The 10,604-nt window shown below is 64.8% G+C and overlaps 1 protein-coding gene across 1 annotated transcript; it reads right to left on the reverse strand.

The window, feature by feature from the left end:
* Window positions 1-1,205: 1,205 nt before the first annotated feature.
* On the reverse strand, window positions 1,206-8,586 carry ARRDC5 (arrestin domain containing 5). The gene is made up of 3 exons (XM_051829869.2): window positions 8,284-8,586; window positions 6,665-6,870; window positions 1,206-1,766 (listed from the first exon to the last, which is right to left on the reverse strand). Exons 1-3 carry the CDS (start codon window positions 8,534-8,536, stop codon window positions 1,248-1,250), a joined length of 978 nt encoding a protein of 325 aa, XP_051685829.2. The 5' UTR covers window positions 8,537-8,586; the 3' UTR covers window positions 1,206-1,247.
* Between the last annotated feature and the right edge of the window lie 2,018 nt (window positions 8,587-10,604).

Below are 10,604 nucleotides of genomic sequence, written 5' to 3' on the forward strand. Positions count from 1 at the left end.
GAGCAAGGAGGGAATCGGGGGCTCCGCTCCCAGACGGCGGCGGCGGGAGGCGGGCTGGGGCGGGGCCGCTGGACAGCGCTGGCCCTCGGTTAACTGTGGGAGGCCCTGTAACCAATGAGCCAGTTACACTGTAGACAAGTTTTCTATGCTCCACTTCCGCCTTTGGTTACAAAAGAGAGAGAGAGAGCGTGCTTCCATCTGCTGGTTCACGCCCCAAATGCCCACACCGGCCAGGGCTGGGCCACCGGGAAGGTAGAAGCCGGGACCTTGGTCTGGGTGTCCCGCGTGGGCGGCCGGGCCCGAGCACCAGGGCGCGCCTGTGCCGGGAGCTGGCCAGGGGTAAGGCTGGGACTGGAGCCCCAGGCGCCCGGCTGTGGGCCGCGGTGCCCCCAGTGGCGTTGCCAGCGCCGGCCTGGGCAGCTGCTCCCGCCCCCTGCAATGCTGGGGGCCGCCTGAGCTGGGGTCCTGGTTTGGCGAGAACCTGAATCACCAATCGGCCGTGTTTTCCCTTTGTCCGGCTTCCTTCTGTTTGCTTATAATTGCCCCCAGTAAACTGTTGGATTGAACTGTTTGTGGTTTTACCTTTTTTTTTTTTTTCAAAACTTTTATGACAGTGCTCATTGGCATAAAGACAGCCTGCAGGCGCCGGCTCCGAGGAGGTCCCTGGAGCCCTGGGGGCCACGGGACAGGCAGGAGAGTGGGGGCGCGGGGCTGGGGCAAGAGCGCAGCCTGGGCCAGGGCTTCCGAGCCGCTGGGGTGGCCTGGCTGGTGGTGACATCACAGCCCCGGGAATGGGCTGGGCGCCGCAGAGCGCCGCGCAGGGACCAGGTTAGGATGGTGAGGTTTACTCTGGGAATCTCACCACAGGAGAGGATAACAGGGCCGGCCCTGCGGGGCGGCCAGTGCCCCATGTGGGCACCGGTTCGGGTCCCGGCTGCTCCACTTCCCATCCAGCGCCCTGCTAATGCGCCTGGGACAGCAGCAGAGGACGGCCCGAGTCCCTGGGCCCCTGCACCCGCGTGGGAGACCCGGATGGAGCTCCTGGCTCCTGGCTCCGGCCTGGCCCAGCCCCGGGCTGCTGCAGCCATTTGGGGAGTGACCCAGGGGGTGGAAGCTGTCTCTGCGGCTAAAGTCACACACACACACACGCACACACCGGCACAAGGCGCACGCCAGGGACTCACGACGTGAGGCGGAGGACCGGCTAGAGTCTGATAAAGCTTTTTCATATGTAGAAGTCTGGACACTCAGTTCTGGCGCTCTGGGCTCGGGGGCGGCGTGCGGCCCGGCGCGGCGTCGGCGTCGGCGGGGGACCTGGCGATGACCAGGGGCACCTTGGCCTTCACGCCGCTCAGGGACCAGGGCAGGTGCACGGTGACCACCAGCTCGTAGCGCGTGTGCACCAGCGCGTCCTCGCGCGAGCCGCCGCTCACCGGCAGCACGGGCGGCAGGTGGAAGGCGCTGACCACCTTGCTGGTGCCGAAGGCGCCGATGTGCGTGTTGGCCTCCTGGCGCAGCAGTTCGCTGCTGTCGGCGCGCAGCCGGCGCTCGGCGCTTGGCGTGAAGCCCTGGTACTGCGCGTGCGCGTACAGCGCGAAGGCGACCGTCCTGATGCACTTGCTGGTCTGGTTGCCGATCTCGGCGGTGAAAGCCACCTTCTCTCCCGGGGCGAACACGCTCTTGTCCATGCGCACGCGCAGGCGGACGCTGCCCTGGCTGCAGCAGTTGTAAGGGACTCGCTTCTCGGCCTCCACCAGCAGAGGGTTCTGGGAGAGCAAGCGGGGAGGGGGGCGGCGGTCAGCCAGAGGCCTGCTGCCCACCCTGAGACCCTTCACGGCCGCCGGGGCCGGGGGGGGGGCGCCCCAGGAGACACCCGGGGGCAGCCTCCCCTCACCGTGCCTGCCCGTCCTGGGATCAGCTTCCTTCTCTCTCAAGCTGCACGCGAGGTCCGGCGGGTTCAGAGCCCTGCCTGCCGGCCACCTCCGAACACCCAGAGTCAGCTCCCTGTGCATGCGCACCGTGGGAGGCCGCGGGGAGCGCTCAAGTGCGTGTGCACCTGCACCCCCAGCGTGTGAGACCCGGATGGAGCTCCGGGCTCCTGGCTCTGGTCTGAACCAGCCCTGGCCGTTGCGGGCATCTGGGGAGTGACCCAGTGTTGGAAGATCACGCTCCGTGTGTGACCCCCTCCTCCCTGTCTCAGCGCAGGGGGTCTGCGTGCCGTGAGTTATGGCTCCCAACCCCCACCCGGCACAGGCAGCCTGTGTGTCCATTTATGGCCACTCATCCATTTGTCACTTGCGACACCGTTCAGGAACACAGCCCTGCAGCAGGACACTGTCCTCACTTAGATCGTTTCACTTTCTTTAGAAGACGTACTTATTCATATGAGAGGTGGGGCTACAGAGAGAGGGAGAGGGAGAGGGAGAGGGAGAGGGAGAGAGGTCTTCCATCGCTGGTTCACTCCCAAGTGGCTGCAATGGCCAGAGCCAGGAGCCAGGAGCTCCATCATGGTCTCCCACGCGGGTGCAGGGGCCCAAGGACCTGGGCCATCTTCCACAGCTCTCCCAGGCCACAGCAGCTGGATGGGAAGAGGAGCAGCCGGGACTCGAACCGGCGCCCATAGGGGATGCCAGAGCCATGGGCAGAGGCTTTAACAGTGCCGACCCCTTGACTTCATTTTTAAAAATTATTTATTGGGCCGGCGCCGTGGCTCACTTGGCTAATCCTCCACCTGCGGCACCGGCACCCCAGTTCTAGTCCTGGTTGGGGCGCTGGTTCTGTCCTGGTTGCCCCTCTTCCAGGCCAGCTCTCTGCTGTGGCCAGGGAGTGCAGTGGAGGATGGCCCAGGTGCTTGGGCCCTGCACCCCATGGGAGACCAGGAGAAGCACCTGGCTCCTGCCTTCGGATCGGCGCGGCTCTGGCTATAGCGGCCATTTGGGGAGTGAACCAACGGAAGGAAGACCTTTCTCTCTGTCTCAGTGTCTATAACTCTACCTGTCAAATAACATTATTTATTTTCATTTACGTGAAAGGCAGAGCAACAGAGACAGGAGAGAGAGATCTGCTGGTTCATTCCCCAGGAGCCGAGTCAGCCACAACGGGCGCTCAGAGCCCCATCAGGTCCCTGGCGTGGGGGCAGGGACCCAACCCCAGGGCGGGCACCAGCAGGGAGCGGCCGGGAGTGGAGCCAGGCGCTGCAGCGGGCGTGCAGGGGTCCCCGCGGCTGCTCCCACCCCAGCCCCGGGCTGCGTGATGGGGGGCGTGTGGTGGGGGCTGTGTGACTGTCAGGGCCGTGTGGTGGGGGGGCTGTGTGCTGGGAGCCGTGTGCTGAGGGGGCTGTGTGCTGGGGGGGCCATGTGGTGGGGGGGCCGTGTGGTGGGGGCCATGTGCTGGGGGCTGTGTGACCGTGGAGCTGTGTGACCGTGGGGCCGTGTGGTGGGGCTGTGTGGTGGGGGCTGTGTGGTGGGGGCCGTGTGCTGGGGGCCGTGTGGTGGGGGGGCTGTGTGACCGTGGAGTTGTGTGGGGAGGCTGTGTGGTGGGGGCCGTGTGGTGGTGGGGCTGTGTGGTGGGGACCGTGTGGTGGGGACCGTGTGGTGGTGGGGCCGTGTGCTGGGGGGGCTGTGTAGTGGGGGCTGTGTGGTGGGGGCCGTGTGGTGGTGGGGCTGTGTGGTGGGGGGGCTGTGTGGTGGGGGGACCATGTGCTGGGGGGCTCTGTGACCGTGGAGCTGTGTGACTGTGGGGGCTGTGTGACCGTGTGACCGCAGTGCATGCGTGGCGGGGGCCATACTTGGCCTCTGCCCCCGGCTGGTCCCTGCTGTCCCACGCCTTCTGCTGTCGGTTCCTCCGTGGTCGGGAGAGGAAGCCACGGCGCCGGGCGCTGTGCCCTGCGGCTGAGCTCTGACATGCGTAGGCCGTGGGCATGTATTCACTGCATTTTCTGACTCCAATATTTGCAGCTTGCACTGGGTTTAAGGGACCGGAGCCCACGATAGGCGGGAGAGCCTCTCCCGTGGGCGCGGGTTCGAGTCCCGGCTGCTCCCCTTCCCATCCAGCTCACTGCTGTGGCCTGGGAGAGCAGAGGACGATGGCCCAAGTGCTTAGGTCCTTGCACCCGCGTGGGAGACCCGGATGGAGCTCCTGGTTCCTGGCTCCGGATTGGCCCAGCTCCGGCGGTTGCGGCCATCTGGGGAGTGACCCAGCGTTGGAAGACCTCTCTCTCTCTCTCTCTCTCTCTCTCTCTCTCTCTTCTAATTCTGCCTTTCAAATGAATAAATCTTAAAAAAAGAAAAAAAAAAAAAAAAAGAAGAAGAAGAAAGAGCAGGGGCCTGCACAGGAGTGCTTCTCCCGGGCAGTCTGACCTCCTCCTCTCCTCCGTGTGCGGAGGTCGCAGCCACCAGCCTCTCCCCGCCGTCCCCGCCGTCCGTTTCCCGCCCTGCTGTCCCTGCCTCGCGGCCGCCCGCACCCCGCCTCGCAGCACCGCTGCAGCCCCGACTGCGCCCGCACTCCGCTCGCTGCGCATGCGCACCCTGGCGCACGCACGGGGAGGGCTCAGGGGCCCCGCCCCGCGTGGGAGCCCGGGTGGGTCCGCGCTCCTGGCTGTGGCCCGCCCCGCGTGGGAGCCCGGGTGGGTCCGCGCTCCTGGCTGTGGCCCCGCCCGGCCGTGGTGGACGTTTGAGGAGTGACCCCGTGGGTGGGCAACCTCTCGGTCTCTGTCTCTGTCTCTGTCTCGTCTCTCTCTATTTGAAATGAAATGCAGAATAACCACACACACCCCCACACAGTCACACACTCACACACTCACACCCCACACTCTTGCACACACTTGCACACACACACTCACACACTGTCTCACACACACATTCTCACACACGCACACACACACAGTGACTTTTGCAGCCTGCCCATGCCGTGCCGGTGTTTTGAACGCCCTGCTTGGGGCCGGCGGTCCCTCCTCTCCGGGCCCTCAGCCGACCCCCCCCCCTCCGGCCCCTGCCCCTCTCCAGGCCCCCGGGGGCTTCCTCTCCCGCTGCCCCTCAGTCTCATTCGGAAATTCCCGCCCCGCGTTAGGGTCCCCGGCTGTGCTCACTCGGGACGAAGCCAGGGGCCCTGTCCACGGGGGCCCGCAGGCCCCCACCCTGGCCAGCCGGCCTCACGGGAGGGGCCCTTGGCCGAGGGTGCGCGGTACACGCCCCACGCCGGATTTCCTGGGCGTGGAACGTTCTGGAATCCCGTTTTCCTTCTGGGTCTCGGAAGCCCGGGGGGGGGGGGGGACTCTGTCATCCAGCCAGTGTTCAAGTTCAAGTTCAAGGACACCCCAAGGTCTCCCGATAAAAATGACAGATTTGGAAATGAGCCAGGTGACTCCTGGTCGGGACTGCGATGAGGCTTTGTGGGATGCAAAATGGGGCTGGGGGCCGGCTGCGGTGGGCAAAGCCCCTGCTCGCAACCCCAGCATGCCGTGTCGGAGCAGGGGCTCGAGTCCCGGCTGCTCCCTGCTAACGCGCCTGGGAAGGCAGTGGACGATGGTCTAAGTCCCTGGGCCCCTGCACCCGCGGGGGAGACCGGATGGAGCTCCTGGCTCCTGGCTTTGGCCTGGCCCAGCCCCGGCTGTTGGGGCCATTTGAGGAGTGACCGGGCGGTGAAAGATCTCTCTTTGTCTCTCTGTAGTTTAGCATTTCAAATAAATACATAGGTTTTTTCCAAAATCAATGCGTGGTGTCTCTAACGTCTTCTAATCACCTTACATGTTTCCTTGGAAAACAGAGAGGTGGGGGTCTCCCACCTGCAGGTTCACTCCCCAGAGGCCCACACGGCCGGGGCTGGGCCAGGCCAGTGCCGGGAGTCAGAGGCTCCATCCGGGTCTCCCCGAGCTCCTGACAGGCAGAGTGGACAGTGAGAGAGAGACAGAGAGAAAGGTCTTCCTTTGCCGTTGGTTCACCCTCCAATGGCCGCCGCGGCCGGCGCACCGTGCTGATCCGATGGCAGGAGCCAGGTGCTTCTCCTGGTCTCCCATGGGGTGCAGGGCCCAAGCACCTGGGCCATCCTCCACTGCACTCCCGGGCCACAGCAGAGAGCTGGCCTGGAAGAGGGGCAACCGGGACAGAATCCGGCGCCCCAACTGGGACTAGAACCCGGTGTGCTGGCGCCGCAAGGCAGAGGATTAGCCCAGTGAGCCGCGGCGCCTGCTACTTATGTTTTCAAAGATTGATTTACTTATTTATTTGAAAGGTGACGTTACAGACGCCGCTGGGCCAGCGTCAGTCCACACACCCCACTTCCGCCCCTGTAGTTGTCCTTGGGAAGAGACCAGACGCCCAGCGTCTGAGGGCTCGCAGGCCCGTGCTCCTGCCCAGAGCCCCACTGTCCCAGTGGCCTTGGCCCCTGCCCCCCACCCCCACCTCGCTGTGCACCCTGGGGCTGGACTGTCCTCTGGGCGGGGCCGTCCTGAGCCCATCCTGCCGTGATGCCCCCGGGGTCCTGGGATCAGGGTGGCCGGCTCAGCTCCGCCCCTCCCCCTACTGCCTTCTGATGCCTTTTGTGAAACTCCAGGGCCGGGGGGCGGTGCCAGCGCGGTTCCCGCTTCCGGGTTGGAAGCCTTGGGGGTGTCCCGGTGTCCCTGCCTCGCCCCGTTCCCAGATGCCCCCGCCCCCCCGTCCCCGGGTACCTGGAGTAAGTTTTCCTTGTGGGCGTCCGAGGTGCCTTGGACCATGAGGTAGGCCCGCCGCTTGGCCAGCACGTGCTCCCGGCCCAGGCAGCAGGCTTGCAGGTAGTAGGAGATGCGGGCAACTTTGCTGTTGAACGTGGAGGGGAGCCTGGGAGGCAAGTTGAAATGGAAGTCAAACGCGTGGCTGCCCGCACTTAACCAATTATCTGAAAGCAAAACACACCGCGGCCGGCCGTCAGAGGGCTCGGGACACCCCCCCCCCCCCCCCCCGCCTTCCTCCTCCTCTCCCGAGCGCTCGCTTTAAAAATGTACTTATTTACGGGAAAAGAGGGAGAGAGGAGAGCTGCCTTCTGCTGGCTCACTCCCCAGGTGGCCACAACGGCTGGGGCTGGACCAGGCCGAAGCCGGGAGCCCTGCTGGGCTGGAGGGGACGTGGGTGGCGTGGCTGGGGCGGTCACTGCACACCCCACCCAGCTCCGGTCCAGATGGTTTTAGGCGATGTTCACAGCCATGAGCGCTGCATGCAGTAGGCACTTAATACTTGTGGGCTGACCAAGTGTCCGCTCCCCGGGTTTCTCTGGAACTCTCTCTCTCTCAGTGTGTGCGTGTCCCAGCTGGTGCTCCCCTACCCCGACACAGTGTATACAGTAGGCGTTCAATACATGCTTTCAACTAAACAAGTGAACCCGTCGCAGGCCTCAGGCCAGGCACGGGGATGCCTTTTTCTAGCTTCCAGGCCTACATTTTGTGAAATTTTAGGCCTTTAAGAATTGCCTCGGGGGCCGGGGCCCAGCGGGTGACTCCGGCACCCTGTCCCTGTGCCCGTGTGGGTCCCGGCCGCTCCCCTGCTGACGTGCCTGGGTGGGGGGGCAGCAAATGATGGCTCAGGTATTCAGGAGGGAGACCTGGGAGGTCGCGGCTCCAGCCCGGCCCAGCTCTGACAGCCGCAGGCCCCTGGGGGTGAGCCTGGGGGTGGGGTGGGTGGGTGGTGGAACATGTAACCAGATAAATTAGTCTAAAAAATTACGTCAGGTTTGGCGTGGTGGCGCAGCGGGTAAAGCCACAGCCTGCAGCACTGGTGTCCTGTACCTGAGCACCGGTTCGAGTCCCGGCTGCTCCACTTCCGAACCAGCTCCCTGCCAATGCATCTGGGAAAGCAGGGGACGACGGCTTAAGTGCTTGGGCCCCTGCACCCCTGCGGGAGACTGGGAAGAAGCTCCCGGCTCCTGGCTTCGGATCGGCCCAGCTCCGGCCGTTGCAGCCATTTGGGGAGTGACCCAGCAGATGGAAGACCTCTCTCTCTCTCTCTCTCTCTCTCTCTCTCTGTAGCTCTGCCTTTCAAATAAATAAAGAAAACTTAAGTCTGAAGTTAACCTTTGACCCAGTCGGTCGTCCCCGCCTACGGCTTTCAGAAAGGACATTATGGGGGCCCCCGCGGGCCAGGACCCCGGAGCCGTGGGGCTGGAGGCTGGCGGCCAGCGGCCTCCGCGCGCCCTCTCCTGACGCGGTTTCCCGGCCAGAGGGACGGGCGCCTCCAGCACCCGCCGCTCGGCTCCCGCGCCTGGTCCCACGTCCCTGCGGGGGCTCCGCGAGCCCTGGCGGCGCCTGCCGGTCCTCACCCTCCACGGGGAACGTCTTGGTCTTGTGCACATAGTCTGCTTTGTTGTTGCAGATGACGTCCCGGCTGTAGTCGCGGGTCGCCCCGACTTCCTCGTTCCACTCCACATAGCCCCTTCCCACCAACTCCACCCTCACCACGGGGTCCACCAGGGTGCTGTTCAGGGTCAGGACCACCTGTCCGTGGATGCTGGAGCCAGCCAGGTAGACGGCATCCTGGGGCAGCACGAGTTCAATGGACTTCACCACAGACATGGGGGGTGGGGGCGCTGGAGACGCATCCTCCCCCTCCCCCGCGCCCCTGTCTGTGACCTCACTCTGCAGAGTTCCGGGGAGGGGGCGCCCCGGGGCTGGGGCCAGGGCCAGGAGTCACCCGGCCCCCATGGCTTCCCGGGGTGGCAGCCGACCGCTGGGGCCTGGGCAGGGGGACCCTAGGCCCCAAGTCCCTTCCCCCTAAAGTCTGAGCTTCCTGCCACAGAGAGCTGTCTGTCATCCTGTCTGGCGGCCCCGCACCTGAGCCCACAGGTGCACGGCTCAGGTCCATACACACACACACACACACACACACGGACGTCCCGCTCTGTGTGATGACCGCGCACAGATGGCCAGGGCCCCGGGGATGCCTGGGCAACCGTGTGCTCGGCCCCAGCACCCACACTGCCTCCCCTCCAGCTGGGCTCCAAGCCTGCATCTCTGTCGGAAGAGAGGACGAGAGGACGAGAGGCCGGGGCGGGGGGTGGGGACTGCGTCTCCTCCACTGCCTGCTGCCCTGGGGTCTGCCTCAGACCAGGGTGGGCGGGCAGTGAAAGTTCGTTGAGTGACTTAACGACCTTCACAAGTCTATCGTTTGGCAACCAGGGGTCAGTCCTGGGGAGGGGACCCTGAAGCCCTCGTGCTCTGGCGTGTCGAGCCTCACTCGTGGTCTGCTCTGTCTTGCTTCAGTTACGGCGGCAGCCTCCGTGGGCCTCCGCAGGCTGTCTCCCTCTCGGGGTTTTGAGCCCTGCCCTGAGATGGCTGTCTTAGGCTTTCTTTTCTTTTCTTTTCTTTTTTTTTTTTAACAGGCAGAGTGGATAGTGAGAGAGAGACAGAGAGAAAGGTCTTCCTTTGCCGTTTGGTTCACCCTCCAATGGCTGCTGCAGCCGGCGCACCGCGCTGATCCGAAGCCAGGAGCTTCTCCTGGTCTCCCATGGGGTGCAGGGCCCAAGCACTTGGGCCATCCTCCACTGCACTCCTGGGCCACAGCAGAGAGCTGGCTTGGAAGAGGGGCAACCGGGACAGAATCCGGCGCCCCGACCGGGACTAGAACCCGGTGTGCTGGCGCCGCAAGGTGGAGGATTAGCCTAGTGAGCTGTGGCGCCAGCCTCTTAGGCTTTCAAACGGTGAACCTGAGCCAATAATGGCGTTTGAGCGAATCTGGAATCTTTCTTCTTCAAAATGACTGGAGAGGTGGAGCCCTGGGACTCACCACCACCTGCGGGGCTAAGCCCCCGGGCTGACTTCAGAGACCTGCGCCCGCCCCAGGTGCGCCCTGAGAGAGAACAGGGCTCCCTGTGGCAGGTGCTCCTGCCTGGAAGGCCCCAGCCGCCCGCACCGGCCCAGGTGGAGCTGCCCGCGTCCAGCGTGCACCTGGGGTCTCTCTGAAGCGGGAGGCCGCAGGGGCAGGCGGGCTTCCGGTCCGCAAGGGGACGGGCTCCTCCTGCTGCCTGCCAAGTGGCCGCACGTGTGCAAAGTGGCTCGGGAGGTCACACCAGCATGACCTTGTGGGCCACAAGTCCAAAACGCAGGGGCGGGAGAACCTGCTTCCGGTCTCTTCGCCCACTCCCCGCTCCACCTGTCGGAACCTTTCTGATGACCCCGGGCTCACCTGGTTGCCTCGAAACCCCCCCCCCCCCCAGTGCACCTGCAAAGCCCCTTGGACCGGGAGAAGGGGCCACAGTCCCCACTCCAGAGGCTAGGACGGGGCCATCTCTGGGGACCACACGGGGAAACAGCAGGAGCCCCCCCCCAGCCCCGAGAAATAAAGGGGGCGGCTCTGCAGTGTGGAGAAAGCCGTGATGGCCCCCGGTGCTGCTCACTGCTTCCCAGAAAACACCAGGCTGCCCGGTGGCAGGTCACCCGCGGCCCTCCCCGGCCCCCTGCACCCTCTGTCCTGGGAGCCCACCGCCGTCGCCCCAGCCCGGTCCCCTCCCTCCTCCGCCGGCGGCTTTTGTATTATCGCAATAATCTGCTTTTGTTCCTCATTTCTCGCTTATCTCAGGCCGGAGTGGACCTGCTGGGAACCAGCAGCCCAGGTGTGGCAGCCCCCACCCCATGCCCCCAGCTC

This window comes from Oryctolagus cuniculus, chromosome 16 (assembly GCF_964237555.1).
Source record: "Oryctolagus cuniculus chromosome 16, mOryCun1.1, whole genome shotgun sequence".
NCBI classification, from domain to species: Eukaryota; Metazoa; Chordata; class Mammalia; order Lagomorpha; family Leporidae; genus Oryctolagus; species Oryctolagus cuniculus.

Excerpts from the sequence above, each read along its gene's own strand:
- ARRDC5 (XM_051829869.2), bottom strand. The coding sequence starts at position 8,536 with ATGTCTGTGGTGAAGTCCATTGAACTCGTGCTGCCCCAGGATGCCGTC. Across the intron at positions 6,871-8,283 it reads CAAGACGTTCCCCGTGGAGG|ATAATTGGTTAAGTGCGGGC; the intron begins GTGAGGACCGGC and ends TTTTGCTTTCAG. Across the intron at positions 1,767-6,664 it reads ACAAGGAAAACTTACTCCAG|AACCCTCTGCTGGTGGAGGC; the intron begins GTACCCGGGGAC and ends TTGCTCTCCCAG.